This window comes from Meriones unguiculatus, chromosome 2 (assembly GCF_030254825.1).
Source record: "Meriones unguiculatus strain TT.TT164.6M chromosome 2, Bangor_MerUng_6.1, whole genome shotgun sequence".
NCBI classification, from domain to species: Eukaryota; Metazoa; Chordata; class Mammalia; order Rodentia; family Muridae; genus Meriones; species Meriones unguiculatus.
The window spans coordinates 77866704-77889030 of NC_083350.1; the positions used below are offsets into that span (position 1 = coordinate 77866704).

General features: G+C 41.2%; 1 protein-coding gene across 1 annotated transcript; it reads left to right on the forward strand.

The window, feature by feature from the left end:
- Positions 1–2394: 2394 nt before the first annotated feature.
- Prim1 (DNA primase subunit 1) lies at positions 2395–21258 on the forward strand. Its single transcript, XM_021637704.2, has 13 exons — positions 2395–2550; positions 3141–3298; positions 5450–5556; positions 5620–5693; positions 6959–7095; positions 8396–8454; positions 9792–9901; positions 10393–10484; positions 10655–10793; positions 12765–12834; positions 13460–13551; positions 15576–15674; positions 19590–21258. Exons 1-13 carry the CDS (start codon positions 2448–2450, stop codon positions 19607–19609), a joined length of 1260 nt encoding a protein of 419 aa, XP_021493379.1. The 5' UTR covers positions 2395–2447; the 3' UTR covers positions 19610–21258.
- The last annotated feature ends 1069 nt before the right edge of the window (positions 21259–22327 follow it).

A 22327-nucleotide genomic window follows, 5' to 3' on the forward strand; every position in this document is an offset into this window, starting at 1 on the left:
CCCTAAGTGTACCCTATCCCTAACACTAAATCTCACGCTATCCCTAACTCCAACCTCTATCCCTAACCCTAACTTCAACCCTAACTCTCAACCTAACCCTAACGCTATCCCTAACCCTTACTCTCACTGGAACCCTCCCCCTAACTCTCATGCATGAACAAATGCATGCACAAACGCATGCTTGTTGCACACACAATTCTGTGTGTCTATCTTAGTGTCCTCCTGTCCCGAGTGTGATCTGCAAGGGAAGGAGCCTTTTCTTTCCAGAACCCAAGGGTCAGGGAGGCACTGGAGAGAAGCACTCTTTTTTATTTAGTACAATGTGGGACACAGACAGACACGCAGGCAAAACACCCATAAACATAAATAGGTAATTTTCTAAAAAGACACATTGTTTGTATGTGTGAAATTGACAAAGAATAAATAAAGGACATTTAAAAAATGAAATAGGAGTGGGAGAAATAGCTCAGCTGCTAAAAGCACTGGCTGCTCTTCCATGACCCAGATTCTACACTCAGCATCCACATGGTGGCTCACAACCACCTGCAGCTCTAGTTCCAGGGGATCTGATGTCCTCCTCAACTTCTGTGAGCATTGTATGCATGTGATGCACAGACCACATGCAGAAAAAACACCTATATACATAAAATAATGAAATCCTTGAGAAACTTAAAACACACCTGCTGTTGGTTATTAATATTTATTATTTATTTATCTTTTAGTTAAACAATGATTATTCCTAAACCAGCTGTATACCCAAATCACCACACAGAGACTAGGATTTATTTAATTAAACTAATGCTTGGCAATAGTTACTCCATCCTAAACATCTAAACCTGCATAGTTTCCTCCCATTCAGATTTCCCACATTATACTTGCTTTTAGTCATATCTTAGGTCCAGCTCATCCCTCCTCATGGTTCCAAGTCCTGTCCTGCTGATCTCTGTTCTCCTACTCCTCCCACTCGCTTCCTTCTCCTCCTCTCCAGACCAGGATGTCCCACCCTATTTTCTCCATTGCTCAGCACTGGCTAGATGTTTTATTGAAATTACAGAGAACAAATCCTGGCATGTTGACACAAACTTGAGACAGGTGATGCTTAGAATAAACATCACAATGCAATGTCAGGATTGAAACCAGATAGTGGGGTAGAGAAATCAGCATTTGAATGAACAAGGGTAAATTGTATACATTTCACAAGTACATTATACCAACACACACCAGAGCCCAGAAATATGCACAATGTTGCTAATTAAAAGCAAAAATAATAACCAGCCTGGTGGCCTACACTAATGGCCTCAGCACTTGAAATACAGAGGCAGGAGAATCTCTAATTTGAGGCCAACCTGGGGAACAAAGTGAGACTCTGTCTTTAAAAAAAAAAATGTTTAAAATAATAAAAAAATAATGTTAATGCGAAATTAAACAAACAAACAAACAAACAAACAAACAGAACTCTGGCCTATGCTTGCAGCCATTGCTCAAAAAACTAAGTAATGTTTTGTTTTGTTTTTTGAGACAGAGTCTCAGAACTCTCTCTGTAGATCAGGCTGGCCTCGAACTCACCTTCGCCTCTGCCTCTTGAGTGCTGGAATTAAAGGTGTGAGACACTACCACCAGGCTGAAAACTAAGTTTTTATGTACAATTTTATAAATAGTGCAAGAAATAAACCTGCTATCTGTCAGACTTGCAAGAAACAAACTGTTCTCTCCATTGATGATCTGGTCCAAATAACAGACCCTGGAGCAACGGGTCCAAAACAGCAATTCACGTACAGCCAAGAACTTCCTTAATTTTGTTCCTGATTGCAATTTTGGTCCAACAAGAGAAGTAAAATGTGTCTCTCCACTTCTAGTTAGATGGAGCCTTCTTACATTTCTCACAAACCAACAGCCTCCACTCAGAACCACTAGACGCCGTCTCTTCCCTGAAGCCTGCCCCCACGTTTTATTATTTTATTTTCTACGAATCTCCTGCATTCCTATGGGCCTTTGTTTTCCTACAAAAAGTGTAAGATGGTGGCTGACTAATTTGCCGTAGAAAGTTCAGACTAAATAACCTTGATATTTTTCTCACTTGGTCTTCATTTTGAATCTAGTAATTCTATGACAAAATCTCTTTACGAGATATTATATTATTTCTAAAATACCAATGTTTTGCACAGGATTTAAAAAACCCTTTTCTTACTAATCTAAGTCACTATGTTGATGGTCTCCCCTTTTCGGGGAAAACCCTGTTGCTAGATGGATAGTTTTTCCGGAGCCCCAAAGGTGGACTACATAACTTCAGAAGGAGCAGTCGGAGACCGCCTCACCTGCAGGACTCACAAGAACTACAATTCCCAGCGGTCCCTGCGGTGGCGCGCTTCAATGCGTGCTCCCGGTGCATCCGGTGCTGTTCCCGCCAATTCGGGTGTCAGTCTTGTGTGAGTCTAGTTCCTCACTTCATGGAGTCATTTGATCCCGCGGAGCTGCCGGAGCTCCTCAAGCTTTATTACCGAAGGCTCTTTCCGTATGCCCAGTACTATCGCTGGCTCAACTATGGCGGAGGTGATGGAGGCGGGGGACGGGACGGGGAGTGGGGCTGGGAGCGGTGTGCGAGGATTCTCTGGGCGGGATGTCCTTAAATGACTGTATCAAGGCCCTCTGAGCGTCAGGCGCGGGGTGCCTCCCTGCCTTATCTCCATCTCGCCCCACCGTCTGTCAGGTACAAAGACAGACGGACCTGACAGCCGTCCCGAGTCGTCGGTGAGGAGGATGCCTTTCTTCTTCCTAGGACCTGGTTGCAGGTCACACCTCCGTGCATGGAAGAAGGACACCTTCCTCACCAGTGACAGGCTTTGATCCCTACCAAAAGTGAAATAGTACGCTTCTTCAAATTACTGGCCATCTGGAATAGTGCTGGGCACAAAGGCACTCATTAAAAATATTCTAGAGAGCCTAGTGACTCACATGTAAAAATCTTACATTTGGGAGGCTGAGATGGGTGAATTTTCGAGTTCAAGGCCAGCCTGGGTTACGTAGTAAATTCTAGGGCAGCCTAGGCTACATGGTAAGACCTTGTCGTTTTAAAATATGAATGTCTTCCCATTAGTTAAGGTTCTATAATGCCCTAAATTGAAATTTAAATTATTTTTCAGTGACAAAGAATTACTTTCAGCACCGTGAATTTTCCTTCACATTAAAAGATGATATTTACATTCGTTACCAGTCCTTCAACAGCCAGAGTGATCTGGAGAAGGAGATGCAGAAAATGAATCCGTATAAGATCGATATAGGCGCTGTGTATTCTCACAGAGTAAGGGATCTTTTCTGTGTATTCTGTTTCATGATCCAGAGTGGGTTAGTACCACCCATTTTGAAGGTGATGTTTTAGAGTTTATTATAGTTGATGAAATGATAACACTTTTTTTCACAAGTAAACTTTTTTTTTTTTTTTTTTTTTTTTTGGTCAAGACAAGGTTTCTCTGTGTAGACCTGGCTGTCCTGGACTCACTTTGTATGTAGACCAGACTGGCCCTAAACTCAAAGAAATCATCCGCCTGCTTCTGTCTCCCTGAGTGCTGGGATTAAAGGCATGCGCCACTACCGCCTGGCTTCGACAAGTAAATTATACCCTTGTTTTAACTCTCTACTGGCTAAAAATCACTTGGCAGTTAATAACTTGTCTTCTTATTAGTTAAAAAAAAGAAAGTTGAGCTTTGGGCTGGGTGATAAGAGTGCTTGCCTGGCACGCATGAACCCTTATCCCATTCCTGAGAGCAATATCTGTAATCTGAGCATAAAGGAGGTAGAGGCCAGTCTGAAATACATGAGACCATATCTTTAAATGAAAAAAGAAATTATTTCTGGGGTGGTGGCATCTTTAATCCCAGAGATAGGCTGGTTTCTGAGGCCAGCCTTGTCTATAGAGTGAGTTCCTGGACAGCCAAAGCTGCAAGGGAAGCCCTGTAGGGGTGGGCAGGATAACTTTAATTTGGTTGACTAAAAGCCAAAAATAAAATAAATTTATATTCAAAAACAATAAGCCTGAGGCTGAGGAGATAACTCAGTTGGTAAAGTGCTTGAGGACCTGAGTTGGGAATCCCCAGCACCCCTGTAAAAAGTGCTCCAGATAGGGACAAAAGATCCCTGGAGATGGCTGGCCAGCCAGACTAGCTGAGTGGGAACTCCGGGTTCAGGGAGAGACCCTTCCTCAATAAGATGGAGAGAAGCTGAAGAAAACACGAGCCTCAACCTATGGCATTCACACATGCACCTGCACACATGCACACAACAATAAGTATAGACATTTTTGTTGAATTTCCCAGAAGAGACATGGATTGTAGTCATAGAACGTGTGTTGCCTGAGACCCTACATTTGATCAGTGTTGCATTGGGACATGGGAATCTAGTGCTGTTTGAATCACTTCCTAAAGCCTAACACCTGGGAGCTCTTAGGATTTCCTGTTAGTTCCTTCTGTCCCTAGTTGTAAAATTGTACAACTGTACATCTTGGTATGTACCTTCTATTGTCTGTTCTGATAGATATTGAGGCACATTCACAAAACCCATAGTCTTCCTTGTGGAGGGAGCTATGTTCTTTCTAAATATCCTGTCCTTTTTCTTTCTGTGTTAATTCTGAGGATATCAATGATGGTTTATTAGACTCTTTTACAGTCTTAGCCCCCCCCACCTTATAATCTTCCTGCCTCTGCCTCCTGAGTTGCTGGAATAGGTGTGTACCAAAGCACCCAGCTGTGGATGTGATGTTTTTATTTTTAGGGACTTTGTAGATTTTGGTCAGAATAAAATCTCCCCTAGCATAGAGACCTTTGTTTAGTCACTGGTCTCTCCCTAGAGGGTAGAGCAATGCCCAACACACCTGGTCAGATTCTTCTGTCAGGCAAAAGACTTAAGGAGAAAAGTTTCTGCCTGAGAGATAGCTCAGCAGGAGGAGAACTTACTTTGGACCTGAGTTTACTTAAAAGCTGGTCATATTTACACTGTTACCTATTGTGTGGGAGACAGGCAGGAGGATCAATGAGGCTTGTTGGCAATCAGGGACAGCTTGGGCTACATGAGACCCTGTCTCAAAACAACAAAGACTCATTTGAGGAGATAATTTTTAATCTGTTGAAGGGATCTAAAATAAGTATATATTTGTTATTTGTATGTATAGTAGCAAGGAAAGATTTGTAAACACCCTGTAGTAGGGAATTATTTGTATAGACATTTCCTTATTAGAAACCTTAACTAGCTTTCTTATTTCTATCAAGCAACATATACTTATGGTGAATTCATGACACCTTCTTGTAAGTAGACAAAAAATAAAACATTAATTCAGATTGTGTGAGATCCAAAGTACTCAGAGGTCATAGCTGTGGCATTATCCAACTTGACTGACTCTTTCTGTGTGAATGGACATGGGCAGCTCTTACAGAAACTAATAGGTGTTTTGTATCGGCAGCCCAGTCAACACAACACGGTGAAGCTGGGAGCCTTCCAGGCTCAGGAAAAAGAGCTAGTCTTTGACATTGACATGACAGACTATGACGACGTGAGGAGATGCTGCAGGTAAGTCCCTTCAGGCTGGGGTGGGTCGCGTCACTGATGCCGAGTAACTATGGCTGTGTTCAGTTCTGCAGACATCTGTTCCAAGTGCTGGACACTCATGACGATGGCCGTGCGCATCATAGACCGAGCACTGAAGGGTATGTGTCAGAGGGTCCTTTGTCTCCATCTACATGTTTCATTTCTAGGATTTCCCCCTGAGTCATAAGAGGAAAAAGGAAAGAGGAAAATTTGCATTGAAAGCATTAATACGGCTGTTGAGCAAGCCAGAATGTGTTCCCCGAGTCCAGTCTGCTGCGTGCTAGGTGCTATTCTCCATAAGAGAAATGAAAAAATAAAAAGAACAGTCTTTTAACCCACGCTGGTTTTAAGTTTGCTGTATTGCCAAGGGTGACCTTGAACTTCTGTTTCTTCTACTCGGATCCTCTCAAATCTCAGGACTTTTGAATTGGGTCCCAGCAGCTGTGTAGATTGGCTCATGGCTCACAGCTGCCTCTAATTCTACTAAGGGCTACTAAGGGATCCAGTATGGTCCTTCTGGCCTCTGCAGTCATTGTCAGGAACACAGACATACACTCGTACATACGTCAATATTAATGAAAATAAGTCAAGGAAGAAATGAAGAGAGGCAGGAGCTCAGGACACAGCAGGCTGCAGGCCAGTCAGTATGGTGGACATGAGAAAGCTGCTGCAAGCATGAATGCCTGAGTTTGTATATCTAGCACCTGTGTAAAGGCCAAGCATGGTGACCACACCTCAAACAGGGAGGGCGAGCCAGGAGGATTCCAGAGGCTGCCGAGCCAGCCTGTCTGTGAACCAGTGAGACCTCAGAAAATAAGGTGGACAGCAGTAAAGGAAGACGGCTGCCTTCAAGCTCTGAACTCACATGCACAGCCTGTGTCATAAACACAAATTAAAAATACAACATGAATTGTGTTGGTGATTTGATGGGAATTGCACTGAATCTGTAGATTGCTTTTGGTAAGATGGGGGAGGGAAGGTGGGACCGGGAGGGGAGGAGGGAGGTGCTTATGGGGGGATACAAAGTGAATAAAGTGTAATTAAAAAAAAGAATTGATAAATAAAATATGGTACTATTGATAAAACAACAACAACAACATCATGAGCTAGACCCGATGGCACACACCTGTAATCCCAGCATTTGGGAGGCAGAGGCAGGTGGATCTCTGCGAGTTCGAGGCCACACTGGTCTACAGAGCGAGTCCAGGACAGCCAAGGCTACACAGAAAAACCCTGTCTCAAAAAACCAAAACCATCTTAAAATATCCCGCCCCCCCCCACAGGGAATGAACAGTGAGAGCACTTGTGGAAAACATGAGAAATGAGTGAGCAAAGACTGCGTTATAGAATTGTCTGAAAATGTCCTATTTCTGTCCCTCTTCAGAGGACTTTGGGTTTAAGCACTGCCTCTGGGTGTATTCAGGAAGGAGAGGCGTGCATTGCTGGGTCTGTGATGACTCCGTCCGAAAGTTGTCCTCTGCTGTACGCTCTGGGATAGTAGAGTACTTGAGTCTTGTAAAGGTAAGGTTTCTTAATTAACAGTTGCCATGTCTTTCTCTAGTAGGTATTACCCAGCTTAGAACTTTCAGAATCACAGAAAATTATCTTTTATAGCATTTATATCTTAAAGCACAATGATCACTTAATGTAAAGTTATCGTTGCTACTTTTTTGTTTTATTTTTGGGTGTTTTGAGACAGGGTTTCTCTGTGTAGCCTTGGCTGTCCTGGACTCACTCTGTAGACCAGGCTGGTCTCAAACTCACAGAGATCCACCTGCCTCTGCCTCTCCAAGTGCTGGGATTACAGACATGCGCCACCATGGCCAGTTTATGGTAACTACTTTTTAAAAGATACTTTACAAACACACACACATGAACAGCTAAGATAACATTGCAGGAGAGAAAATGGAAAAACTGAGCCAGAGGCTGGGAAGATGTATCTCAATAAGATGTCCTCTGGATATGCCCAAGCTGTTGCACTCGTGAGCTCACTACAGCTGTGAAGGCCTTCATGTGATAAGGGTCCATCAACAGTTCATTTCTCATGGATGGAAGAAGGGATCCCCTGAGGCCCCTCTCCTTCCTTTGAAGCTACTGGGCATAGGGTGTGTCATTTTCATCAGTGAAACTCATCCAATCATATGCACAAGACCTAAAAGTGGGAGGAAGACCGGTTGGGAAGAAGGGTTCCAGTGTGTGTGGGGGTGACAGAGAGGAATGAGGGTTGGCTAACATAACTAAAATTCATTGTATAAATAATGAAAACGGCATCTCAAGCTCATAATTCTAGCACTTGAGTGCTAGAATTCTTGAGGCAGGAAGACGGCTGTGAATTTCAGATCAGCCTGTGGCTAAAGACTGAGACCCAGTCTTCAAAAGCAGCAGCAACAACAAAAAAAGATAGTAAATATCTTGTTGCTAAGTATCCTTCTTTGTAGCAAAAGGAAAAATAATTTGCTCTTCTAGATTATCTTGTCAAAGGGAGTTGGAGGAATTGAGATGCTGGGTTGCAGAGGTGGCTCAGTGGTTAAAAGTGCTTACTGCTCTTGCAGAGGACCCAGTTCCCGGGGATCTGACTCTGCCTGACAGCTATACTCTTGGAGTGCACATACATGTACCTAGACACATTCACAAAAATAAAATAACTCTTTTTAAGTAATAAAATAGCATCCAAGTTTCTATACTTCAGAATTTAGCCACTATCTCTGGTTTTATATAGCTTTAAATAGAATAATAGAATCTATTAAAGATGCTTTTTTAAATAACTTAATTTATGCTTTATAATTTACTTAAAGTTCTTTTTTGGTGGTTTGTTTTTCAGGGTGGTCAAGATGTTAAAAAGAAAGTTCATCTAAGTGAAAAACTTCACCCCTTTGTCAGGTCTGTCGGGAAAGAACCCCCCTGAGGTTCTCTAGTTTCCTGTGTGTGTGTGTGTGTGTGTGTGAATAGGAGTCTCTTGCTGCCAGTTTTCACCTCTGAGTCCTGTTTTTGTAACAGTTTTCTGTGACCTTCAGGACTTTTTAAAGATAAGAAAAGTGGGTTTGGGCCTGGAGAGATGGCTCAGTGGTTAAGGTACTGAATGCTCCTCTAGAGGGTTCAAATCCCAGCACCCACATGGCAGCTCACAACTGTCTGTAACTCTCACATAGACATACATGCAGACAAAACACAGAGTACATGAAACAAAGGTAGTTAAAAAAAAGTTGGTTTTAGAGAATTACATGATTTACTTAATGTCACACAAGTAGTTGTCAACAAGTAGACTGCAGGTCCTAGTCTGCTTAGTTCTCACACCTGTGCTGGTTCTGCCCTGTTCTGCCCAGGGACCTTGGTTAAATGATGGAGGCGCCACTTATGTGAGTCACAGATAGGGAGGACTATGTCTGCTGCACTTGACTCCAGAGTTGTGGCAAAGGCAAATGCAATTTCCCCATTTTGGGATGGGGGTGTTGATACAGGGTCTCTCTGTGTAGCCTTGGCTTTCTCGGAACTCACTCTGTTGGCCTCGAATTCACATGTGCCATCACTGCCCAGCTGTTGCCATATTCTATTTTGTTTTTAAGACAGGGTCTCTGTTGCTCTGGCTGTCCTGGAACTCACTATGTAGACCAGGTTTACCTCTGTAGAGATCCTCTTGCCCCTGACTTGTGGCCTATGGGATTAAAGGTATGTGCTACTGTGTCAAGCAGCTGTTGTGATTTTAAAACAAGAAAACTAGATCCTATGTGCTAATACTGATAAGCTGTCCTCATTTTGGTTATTAGTACTACTGTTGCATGTTCTATGATTTTAGTAACCTTATAGATAATAGGATTTAACAAGTAATCATTTTGGCCAGGCATAGTGGCACAAGCCTTTATTTAATCCAGCACTGGGGAGGCAGATGCAGGCAGATCTTTACAGGGGCCAGCCTGGTCTCCAGAGTGAGTTCCAGGCCATCCAGAGTTACACATTGAGACGTTAAAATTAAAAAAAAAAAATTAAAATAAAAAAAAAAATTTAAAGAAGCAAACATATCCCCAATAACTCCCTATCCTGTGACAGATGCATGCCAGGCTCTTTCCCTTTTATGAGTCTAGTTTTAACACAATTACGTAACACGAGGGTCTCATTCCACTTACCTGGTTCTAGAAATCCAGGGAGAATTAGCAGTGCCTTCACCCAGTAAGAGTGACTGTTGTTAATGCTTTGGAACTTTGTTACTTTTATTCCTATAGAAGATCTATAAACATAATTAAAAAATACTTTGAAGAATATGCTTTAATTGGCCAAGATATTCTTGAAAATAAAGAAAACTGGGATAAGATTTTAGCCCTTGTTCCTGAGAATATCCTTCTTGTGGTTACTTTGTGAGTCATGTGTTAGTCTGTGACATGACAGGCATGTGCTGTTTGCATGGTCTCATATGTTCAGAGATGTTTAGTTTTTTGTTTTACACAGTTATCTCTTGCACTTCTACACTTTTGTGTCACTGGGCAACAGTAAGAAATGGGACTATTTTGTACAATAGTTTTCTCATTTTATAAGTTTTTCCTAGAATCAGTGGTTGAAGGATGAGGACTCATTTTGTCTGGATGTGTATAAGACCTGGGAAGACTTCGTAATGCTCTAATAGCTTATGACTGTTTTAGTAGTCTTTCTGTCACATCATTACTGCTGTTTTACAAACGAATTTTTAATGCTGTAAGTGCCTAGTGTCTATGTTTAGGAACCATTAATAGCTTCTGAAAGTGTGAGGCTTCAACATCCTTGTAATAAATAGTACAGACTTATTTGTTGAGTTATCCCAAATGAGTATGTTCCTTAATGATACATCACCAATTCATGAGGAGCTTCAAAGAGGCTTTCAGAAGTTTCATAGTTCTTCTCAGCGCTGGGAGCACTTGAAGAAAGTGGTCAACACATCTCAGGTACACACCATTGGAATCTCTTTTTACCAATACTAAAATAAAAATACAATTCCTCATTAAGTTACGACTGTTTTTGCTTGGTCCTTTAAAGATGGTTGAAAAGGGTCTCTCTTTTTAACCGTCTTTGGAATTCCTTCTGATTCTCATTGTGGCCTCACATCTACTTTTAGAATTTGAAGAATGATAAATGTGGTCCCTGGCTCGAGTGGGAGATTATGCTCCAGTACTGTTTTCCACGCCTGGATATCAATGTTAGCAAAGGAATCAATCATTTACTGAAGAGCCCTTTTAGTGTTCATCCTAAAACAGGTACAATGTAAAGAAAATTAAAGGAAAAACATTTGTTTTGATTTGTTTTGAGAAAGGGTCTTGCTATGTATCCCTGGCTAGCATGGGACTCACTGTGTAAACCAAGCATCACTCACAGAGATCAGACTGCCCTAGCCTCCAAGTGCTAGGATTAAAGGCATGTGCCACCAAGCCTGGCCCGTTATTTTCTGTGTTGGCAAGGATGTCATTAGTTGTGAACACATATGTCTGTGAAGTTAAAGGTTGAAGAATCGACTTGTTGGCTAGTATCTACATACTTTCTCATAAACTGTGTGATGGTACAGGCCTTTATTCCCACTAGTTAGGAGGTGGATGAGGGAGGGTTAGGCGTTAAAAGCCATCATCAGCAACATGGAGTTTGAGACAGTCTAGGTTATATGAGAGTCCTGTCTCAAAAAAAAAAACTATTAGGGAAAAACAAACTGAAGCCTAGTACAAAGTTTTTATATATCTGTAATCCCATCATTCAGCAAGAGAATGAGAAATCTAGGAGGTAGACAATGGAGGATCATTCATTCATAGCTATATCACAAGTTCCGGGCCATAGTGGGACCCCATTTCAAAGGAAATCAGTGCTCAGCTCCTAGATAAGGATTTTAATACTTATTTATTTATTATTTATACAGTATTCTGTAGTGCATATATGTCTACATGTCAGAAGAGGGCACCAGATCTCATTATAGATGGTTGTAAGCCATCATGTGGTTGCTGGGAATTGAACTCAGAACCTTTGGAAGAGCAGACAGTGCTCTTAACCTATGAGCCATCTCTCCAGGCCCCTAGCTAAGGATTTTATGTATTGTCCCGGGTAGATTTATAAGATAATATTGTCAAAAGGTCATGAATCACTTGGGAACATAGATACCTTTAGAGAAATACCATTTACTTTATTATTGAACAAATATCACAGTATATTTTTGTACAAACTAAGGTGCTTGTTGTTGGACAATACCTTATGATAGCACTATGATCTGTGCCGCCCATCAACTGACCAGAATATCATGGCTACCTGAGTGTATATTTCCAGAATGCCTTGTAAAGATATCTGGTGTGGGATTGGCTCAGAAGGTAAAATGCACTTGCCATCAAGCTTGATAACCTAAATTCGATCTTTAGACCCACATGGTTGATGGAGAGAACCAATTCCTACAAGTTGTCCTCTGACTCACATACACACATAAATAAATGTGGTTTTTTTTTTTTTAATTTTCTAAAAAACAAGATATATAGGAGCTGGGGAAATGGCTCAGTGGTTAAGGACATGCACTGCTCTTCCAGAGGACCTGAGTTTGAATCGTAACACCCACTCACGTGGCTCACAACTTTCTATAACCCCAGCTCCAAGGGGACCTGATGCCTCTGCAGGCACCTGCTCTCACACAGAACACACACATAATTAAAAATAATAAAAATCAACTTAAGATGTTTGTTGTAGTCAAGTGTAGTGGTGCATAACTGCTGTCTCAGCACTTGGAGGTTCATAAGTTCAAGACCAACCTGGGTTACATAGTGAGACCTTAGTGTCTTATGCATATAAAATCCATCTAGTACTCAGGCAGACAGGAAGATTGTTGCAAGTTCAAAGCCAGTTTTCTCTGCATAGCTGTGACTTCAAGGACAGCTAGGGCTGTATAAAGAGACCTGGTCTCCAAAAACTACATTTAAAAGCTGTTATAATAGCAAAGACTTCAGAAAAAAAAATTGTGTTGTGTGTGTGTGGGGTGTGTGGAGGAGAGGGGTGCAGTGTATGTGTAGTATGTGTGGGTGTGTGTGATGTAGGGTGTGTCCAGGGGCAATATGTGGAGTGTATGTGTGTGCATATGTGATGCTAAGGATTGAACCTAGGACCTCACTCATGCAGGTCCCCGGCACTTTGTAAAATTTTAACCAAAAATAATTCAGAGACACAGCAACATACAATCAAGCATTTATAACTTCTGGTTCTTACAGGTCGCATTTCTGTGCCTATTGATTTTCAAAAAGTAGATCAGTTTGATCCATTTGCCGTTCCAACGATAAGGTATGTTCCAGATCACTGTTCTTTATTTGTGACTGTTCTGAAATTTCAGTAGACTATACTCAATCCCTGAGTAGAGACGTAGTGGCATATACCATGATCTAGAGGCAGAGGAAGGGGGATCACAGGCTCTAGGTCTGGGAATGGGGTTGGAGCTTAGTTGGTGGGGTACATAGGAGCAGGAGTTGTAGAATACACCTGTAATCTTTGGCCTCAGGGAATGGAGTTAAAACAATCAGGAGTTCAAGGTCATCCTCGTATATAAAGTTTGAGGCCGCCCTGGACTTCATGAAGGGCTTGAGGAGTGCCAGAGCATTTGCCAGGTGTGTGGAAGGCCCTGACTGCAACTTTACTGCATTTCCCAGTCCTTTCTATCATATGAAAAACTGAGATTGTTCTGCCTCAGATTTATCTGTCAGGTTGTTTGTTTGCTGTTCGGTGCCAGAAGTGGTACCCAGGGTCTTTTACATGCTAAGACAACTGCTCTCCTGCTAAGCTACATCTTAGGCACATGGGCCTTTTACATGCTAAGATAACTGCTCTCCCATTAAGCTACTCCTCAGGCATGTGGGCTTTTTAGATCCTAAGACAACCGCTCTCCCACTAAGCTACATTCTATTACGTGTAGTGCCATCTGCCGAGAATTGGATGTCACTTCCACTAATGAAAAGGAAAATGAGGAGAATGAAGCAGAATCTGATGGCAAACGTAGAGTCAGAGGTAAGTGGATGTGCTAAAGCCACACTTTAACACAGCTTTTACCTGTCTGTACATGTGTAGTTAATTCTCTTCAGCATCAGGCCACCCTGGGTCATCCTTTATCCTGAAACTAGCTCCACAGTAAATGCATCAATGCTGTTATAGCTCTGCCCTCTTGTTTGATGATGCTTTCTCATCTCTAGTTAGATATCTTCCTAAACACTGTGTTTTCTGGTTTTGGAGTTGTCGTGAATGGGATATTTGGGGCTGGAGAGAAGGCTTAGTGGTTAGGAGCACTGGCTGTTCTTTCCTTTTTTTTAAATTAAATTTTATTTTATTAATTACACTTTATTCACTTTGTATCCCCCCATAAGCCCATCCCTTCTCCCCTCTTGGTCCCCTCCCTCCCCCTTATTGGCTGTTCTTTCAAGGAACCTGGTTTTAATTCCCAGCACCCACATGCAGCTCACAGCTTTCTGTGATTCCAATTCTAGGGGACTTGACAACCTCACACAGACATGCATTCAGGCAAAACACCAATGCGCTAAAAGTAAATAAAAGAATTTTTAAAAAGTTAAATGTGATCTTTTCCTGAGAATACATTATTGGCAAGTTTTCTAGTATATTCTTAGAGTCTTTAAAGAATCATGTCATCTGTAAATACAGATAGTATGACTTGACTTCCCCCTTTCCTATTTTTATCCCTCTTAGGTCTGTATTTTATAAGTGCTAGAGCTAAGACTTGGAGCACTGTATCACATAAAGGATTGGGGAGGGGCTGGAGAGATGACTCAGCAGTTAAGAGATCGTGCTGCTCTTGCAAAGGACCCAGGTTCAGTTTCCAGTCCCACATTATAACTCACATTCCAGGGGCTCCAGTGCCCTTTTCTGGTTGCATGCATGTAGCACACAGACATACATGCTGGCAAACACTCATACACATGAAATAAAAATAAAGACTAAAAGGATAGAAGGAAATACAAGGGGAAGGTGGGCATTCTTGTTCTTGATCTTAGAGGAAGTGTTCTTGGTCTGTCTCAGTTTAGTATGATGTTGGCTAAAGGTTTGTTGTATATAACCTTATTTTGAGGTATGTCCCAACTATTCCTAAAATCTCCAGAACTGTTCTCCTGAAGGCATGTTGAATTTGTCAAATGCCTTTTCAGCATCGATAGAAATGCTTCTGTGGTTTTTGTCCTGTTTACTTATATGATATATTACATTTATTGATATATATATATAGAACCAACCTGGCCTCTGGCACGAAGCCCACTTCTCCATAGTGTATAATCTTAATGTCTTCCTGAATTCAGTTTTCAAGTATTTTGTTGAGAATTTTTACCTCTGTGCTCGTCAAAGAAATGGTTCTGTAGTTTCTTTTTGTTGTTGCATCTCTCCTGGTTTTGCTACCAGGATAATATTGGCTTCATAAAATGGATCTGGTTGTGTTCCTTCCTTTTCTGTTTGTGGAACAAGTTTTTTAAAAATTTGAGATCTTCCTTGAAAGTTGAATATGTCAGGCATTGAGGTCCACCCCTTTAATCCTAGCACTTGGGAGGCAGAGGCAGGAGAATCTCTGTGAGTTCTAGGCCAGCCTGGTCTACGGAGTGAGTTCTAAGACAGTCAGGACTACATAGAAAAACCCTGTCTGCCTCAAAAGCCTGGGGGAGGGCAGGTGACACAGCAGTGGCTTTGTCCAGCTTCCATCTCACGGTGGCTCTGTTTAAAGTTATTTATGTCTTCTGGACTTAGTTTTAGTGATAATATGAATTTTGAAATCCTTCTATTTCTTCAAGCTATCCAGTTTTTTACAGTGTAAGTTTTCATAGTAATCTCTACTAATACTCTTCATTTCACTGGAATCTGTTGGATGACACCTATTGTTCTCTGACTAGTTCATTTGTATCTCCTCCCTCTTTTTGTTGAGTTGGCTAAGGGATTGTCAATCTTACTTTTTTGAAGAACCAACTCTGTTTGGTTGTTTTAAAATGTTCATGTTCTTTCTGCCAACGTGCTTATTCTAATGTACATATTTTATAATTTAGATTATAAGAAGACCAGTCTAGCACCGTATGTAAAAGTATTTGAACAGTTTCTTGAAAACCTGGATAAATCCCGGAAAGGGGAACTTCTCAAGAAGAGCGGTAACACTGTGTTTTTGTCTAGTAGGATCTTCTTAGTCTAAATAGTTTAAGGCTCCTATAAAATGAGCAACTCTTTATTTCTAGTCTTGATTCATTATAACCGAAGTGGGGTGTTTCATGTTGTTTTATGTTTATTTATTTAGGTGTGTGTGTGTGTGTGCGCGTGTGCGTGTATCTACATGTGTGCATGTAGACATATGGCACCTGCAGAGATCAGATTTCTACATGCAGGAGTTACTTCTGTCTTTCTACCATATGGCCCTGGGGGATTGAACTAGGGTTGTCAAGCTTGGCAACAAGCAAAATGTCTTGCAAATTCTTCCTCTTCCTTAGTTTTTGTTTGTTTGCTTTTAATAAAAGTTTATTGCTTCAGCACATGCACAGTTCTGTAATCCCAGGAGGTAAGACCGGATGATGAGGAGTTCAAGGCCATCCTGTGCTAAATGACACCCTGCCTCAAAAAAAACCCAAAAGTTATTATTTAAAAAAAAAATAGATAGCTTCTTAATCCAACAGAGTTATTAAACACACTCTGTGTTGGATAATATGACATAAAAAAGATGGATTCTACATCATCGGTCCTTGTCTATAAGTAGTAACTTGGAACTAGACATAGTGGGTCATAGAAGGCTGAGACAGGAGGATTGCCATAAATTAAAGGACAATCTAGGACATAGTTCTAGGCTAGCTTGAGGTTTAGTACAAGACCCTGTCTCAAAAAAGTACTAATTTTATACCAAGAAGTACAGTCCAAATGATCAGAAATCTCTGAATCTGGCCTGTAATGTGAAAGGGATGGCTCTTCAACTTCTTTAGCCAGGCTGTGGTGGCACACACCTTTAATCCCAGCACTTGGGAAGCAGAGGCAGGCAGATCTCAAAGTTTGAAGCCTGTCTGTTTTACAGAGTAAGTTCCAGGACAGCCAGGTTAGAGAAACCCTGTCTGGAGAAGGTGGAGTTTAATCTCAGCATGCAGAATGATACACACTTCTAATCTCAGAGAGACTTCTAATCTAAGTTCAAGGCCAGCCTACTGTAAATAGTGAGACCCTGTCTCCAAAAAAACAATTCTAATTCTCAATGTCAATATGCTCTTTAGTTATACAGAAGTAAGGATTTTCAGAAGCAGAGACAGAAGTAAGGATTTTCATAAAAGCACAGCATTGGAAAAGGGAGAAATACAGTTTGTTCTTTCTATAGAACCAGGCCTTGTATATACATGCCAAGCAAATATTCTACTACTGAGCTACATCTGAGCCCAGAGTTGTTTATTCCTGAAGGTACAGAACAAGCAATGGCAGAGGCAGGGAACTAGGATACACTTTCTAGTTATCAAATTGTATAGGCAATGGGGAATAGGTGTCAGAAAATGAGAGGACATATCTGAGGAACCTTCAGGCAAAGTGCCCAGGTCTGAGCAGCAACAGGAACAGTAAAGATTTTTATGGAAGAAGAGGCCTTGCTTTGTCCTCCTACTAAAGCAAAGCTGGGGTTAGTCATGGAGCTCTGTTGGTAGAGTCCTTGCCTAGCACAAATGAGACCTGGGTTCACTGCACAACACCATACACACCTGTAATCCTAGTACGTCAGAGGTGCAAGCAGGAGGATCAGGGCCGGCCACATGGCTTGGCAGGTAAAAGCGCTTGCCACCAAGCCTGCAACCTGAGTTCAGTCCCCAGAACTCACGTTAGAAGGGAAGAACCACATTTGCAAGCTGTCCTCTGTCCCCCATGTGTTCCCTGCCCCTGCCGTTTCCTCGCCACACTAAACAAATTCATCAGTGTGAAATGTCTTTGTGGGAGAGGCTAGAGTGCCTTCTCAGCAGTTGAGAATCTGTACTGCTTTTCCAGTACCATTCCCGGCACCCACACTGGGCAGCTCACAACCATTTGCAACTCCAGTTCTAGGGGACCCAATGCCTTCTCCTAGCCTCTGAGGGTACTTGAACATACGTGTGCATACATACATAGACAAGCATACACATAATTTTAAAATGAAGTTACAACAACAAGTTTAATATCACCCTCAACTCCATAAGGAGCTCAAGACTAGCCTGGGCTACATGAGACCCTACCACAAAAAACAGAAAGGCAAGTTGGGGGAAATAATAAGGATTGAATAGAACTCAAGAGGCCAGTTGGGCCATTAGTGCAGTAGCACTGGAAATCAACAGGTACAGATACTCAACAGTCTTTGAGATATGGTGATTTAGGGGTATAAGGGTGTTGCTTTGGTCTTTTGTTTTTTTTGTTTGTTTCTTTTGTTTTGTTTTTGAGACAGGGTTTCCATGTATAACTCTGGCAGACCTGAAATTCACTATGTGGCCCTCTCTGGCCTTGAACTTGGGATAATCCTTCTGCCTCGGCCTCCTGTGTGCTAGAATCACAGGTGTAAGTCATTATTGCCAGCTTAAACTTGGTAACTGTTTGAAGTAGAGAGATGAATGATAGCAGGTGTGGGGGTGAGCCCTGGAATCCCAGCACTCAGAAGGCTGGGACACAACAGAGGGTTTGATGACAGGCTAGGCTATATAGCAAAATTCTATCTAAAAAAAGAAATGAGAGCTGGAGAAATGGATGGGTGGAAAAGGCAGGGCACCTGGGTTCAAATCCCAGCATCCACACAGTGGCTCACAACCATCTGTACTCCAATCCCAGCGGATCTGGCGCCCTCTTCTGGCTCCCATGGGCACTGCGTGTATGTGGTGCACAAACGTACATGAAGGCAAAACACACACACATAAAATAAAAATAAGTAAATCTTTTAAAAAGAAAAAATAAAGGAAAAAGAGATGGAAAGGGGAGGCAGTTGTCATAGTTTCAGGGAGATGATAAAATGTTAAATGCAGGAAAGAACTGATAAGGGGTCAATAACCAAAGGAGGTGATGCCAAATGACAACTTCTGGCTAGGAGAGGCCTCATCATGTGGAAACTCAAAGCAAACTCGGCGAGCAATGCTTTATTTGCAGTGTATTTCTCTTATGGAGATTATTTTCTTTAAAGAACAGTTAAAAGTGAGTCTTGAAATTTTTTAAAGATTGGAGATGTATGTTTTATTTGCTTCCTGCAAAATATTTGTCTTACCAGTAACGAAGCTGAAAAATTCTTTCTCTTCATGAATTTTCTTCTTAGAAACATTCTCAAGTTACTACAGAGTGAGCAATTTTCAAAACAACTGAGATACCCTAGAAAGCAGCAGCAATGTTACAGCAACATCAACACCATTCCCACTTCAGTTTAGCGTAATCTGTGTTGGAGTCCAAAGTGCCTAAGACAGTATTTTGCTCTTAGTGAACAGTTTTCAGATACGTCTTTATTTGATGAACTTTAAAATACCTCATCATTGCTCCTATTCAAAGTAGTTCTTTCTTTTTAAACATTGAGAGAGAGAGAGAGAGAGAGAGAGAGAGAGAGTGTGTGTGTGTGTGTGTGTGTCTCCTTCCACCCGCGTAGGTCTTGGGGATTGAACTCAGATCTTCAGGCTTGGCAGCAAGCACTCTTATCCACTGAGCCATCTTGCCAACCAAGTCCTTTGTATTGTCATTCTGTACCGGACCAGTGGATAATGTGGGCTTCAGCAAGTGTGAAACAACTCTTTATATGTGTGTGAATTCAATATAAACATTAAACAAATCAGAATATGTAAATAAAAGGCTTTATTTTCCTTTACTAATTCTTTAACTAAGAAATATTTTTAGGGACTGGAGAGATGGCTCGGTGGTTAAGAGCACCGGCTGTTCTTCCAGAGGTCTTGAGTTCAATTCCCAGCACCCACAGGGTGGCTCACAACCATCTATAATGTGATCTGTTGCCCTCTTCTGGCCTGCAGAGGTACATGCAGGTAGAGCACTGTATACATAATAAATAAATCTTTAAAAAAATTAGTTTAAAATTCTTGTTTTCTATTTTGTTTTAGATTTACAAAAAGATTTCTGAAGAGAACAACTCCCATCAAAATAATGTGGTGGACGGTGGTGGTGCAGGCCTTTAATCTCAGAAGGCAGAGGCAGGTGGATCTCTGAGTTCAAGGCCAGCCTGGTCTACAAAGTGAGTCTAGGACAGTCAAGGCTGTCTCAAAAAAAACAAATAAAAAATCAATCTGAATGCCTTCCACTTTCAACCAAATACTTTAAGAGCCATTTAATCAATACAGCAGAATCATCTATGTGCCTTAATCCTTAAAGCAGAATTTCCTTTTTTTAAAAAATAATTTATGTTGAAGATTTCCTGAGACCAAAGAGGGTTGGTGTTAAGGATCCTGAAACAGATGAATCAAGGAATAAGTATACTGAGAAGGTTTGTAAAATTTAATATAAAATGTTAATTCTTACGTGTCTGATATGACCAGTTCTATCAGCTACTGTGTATAGAGGCATCTGTGAGCACTGATTTCCCCAAAACGTTTGTTTCAGTATATTGTATTCCGCCTTCACCTCTATAAGTTTATATAAATGCCGACTTTGTCCTTCAGTCTTATAAGTTAGTTGTGGCTCATTCTGTAATTCCAGCACCTCAAAGTCTGAGGCAGAAGGGTTAGCACAAGTTCAGGGCCAGCCTAGGCTATACCGCAGCCCAGTTGTAATAGTTAGGTTCTTAAGGGAGGGCACACATGCCAGTGAAGGAGTGCACCCGCCAGTGAGCGGGAGGAACTTCCTCCTGCCCTGCCCTGTACACATGCTGCCATCGGAAGGTGTGGCTCAGATTTAAGCTGCATCTTCCCACTTCAAAATACCCGAATTTACCGTGGGCCTTCTACCCCAGTGTAAATCATTAAATCAATGATTTAATTAAGACTGTCCCTCACAGTTGTGCCCAGCTGCTTGGATTTTAGTTAATTCCAGATGTAGTCAAGTTGACAGCTAAAAATAGCCATCACACCACAGCTCAGTTTTGGGGATTTGGGTATTTGTTTTTGTTTTTAACTGTCTATTTGTTGTTTTTGAGAGAAAAGGTCAACTCTAGACCATGCTGGCCTAGAACCTGTGACAGTTCAAATATGTCAGCCTTCTGGATGCTAGGATTATAAGAGTTAACCACTATGCCCAGTTTTTATTTTTTATTTATTAATGTTTTTAGTTAACATATAAAAGAATGAGTTTCATAGTAACATTTTCTTTTTATTTTTATTGTATACATACATTTATATCATTATACTTTTTTCATTACCCCCTTCTTTCCACCAAATAGCCCTCCCTTTGATTTCATGTCACATATATTCTTTTGTTCTCTTGTTCCTCCTTAAAATTATTTAAATGGATAACTAAACCTACCAAAATTTCCAAAGATGAATTTTAGGGTTAAATAGAATGTTCTTTTTCAAGTATTTTCAGTTTTAGTTCCTTTTTCCCTCAGAAACTGGATGAGTTCACCACAAAGAAGCAGCTTAAAAAATGTAACCAACTAGGGGCTAGGAAGATGTCTCAGTGGTTAAGATGGCTCAGTGTTCTTCCAGAGTTCAATTCCCAGCAACCCCGTGGTGGCTCACAACCATCTGTACTAGGATCTGATGCCCTCTTCTGGCAAGTAGGCATACATGCCAGCAGAGCACCCTACATAAATCTTAAAAAAAAAAAACAAAAACCAAACATATATATATATATACACACACACACACACACAAATATATGTATATATATGTATATATATGTATATATATTTATATAAATAAAACCAACTTAACCAAAACAAAGGATCTGTTTTAAGGGGTGAGGAAGTAATGGCACATGCCTTTCGTCCCAGTACTCATGCAGCAGGGCAGGTAGACCTCTGAATTTGAGGCAGCCTGGTCTACATATCAAGTTCCAGGCCAGCAGAGTTAAGAGTTACATTGTAAAGACCTTGTCTCAAAAAAAGTGTGTGTGTGTTTGTCAGAACTTTGATTCTACAAAATAGTGGGTCAAATAAAACTTCTATAATATCGAATTATAATTTATATAATTTTATTTTAATAGTTATGGGGCTACAGACATAGCCCAAAGCTTCTGGCTTCCTTGGGCATTGCACAAACATGGTGCACAGACATACATTCAGGCAAAGCACCCATCAAATAAACAATAAAACATTGAAACTAAAAATAATTACTAAAGATTCATTAGGGCTTTTTAGGGGAGGGATGGTGTTGACATAGGACTCCTTTCTCTGTGTACCCATGGCTGTCCTAGAACTCATTTTGTAGACCCAGACTAGCCTCCAACTCAGATTTTTTATTTAAAGTAATACTTGTATAGCTCTTCAACAGAACACCCAAAAGACTATTGACTTCCCTTTTCCCTCGCTTGGCGAGACACCGATAGAGTTACAGTTTGCATGGGAACAAGCTGTGTTGTGCACACAGCTTGACAAAGGGGATGAAGCACTGTCACAAAGCATAAAGACTAGTTTGGATCTCTAGAACCATATAAAGTTGGATTCAGTAGGTTGAATCTGTGGTTCCAGCAGCTAAGGAGAGATGAGCGGTAGCCAGGAAAATCCCAGAACCTCAAGGGCTAGCTAGTCTGACACAGGTGAGGAAAAGACCCTGACTGAAGGTTAAAAACGGCTTGACCTTTGACCCTCATGTTTATGTGCATACACACAATAAATCTCCTAGGCTAGACTTACCAAGAGAGTTAGAAATAGTCCACAAGCCACTGTAGCCTGACACAGTCCTGGCTG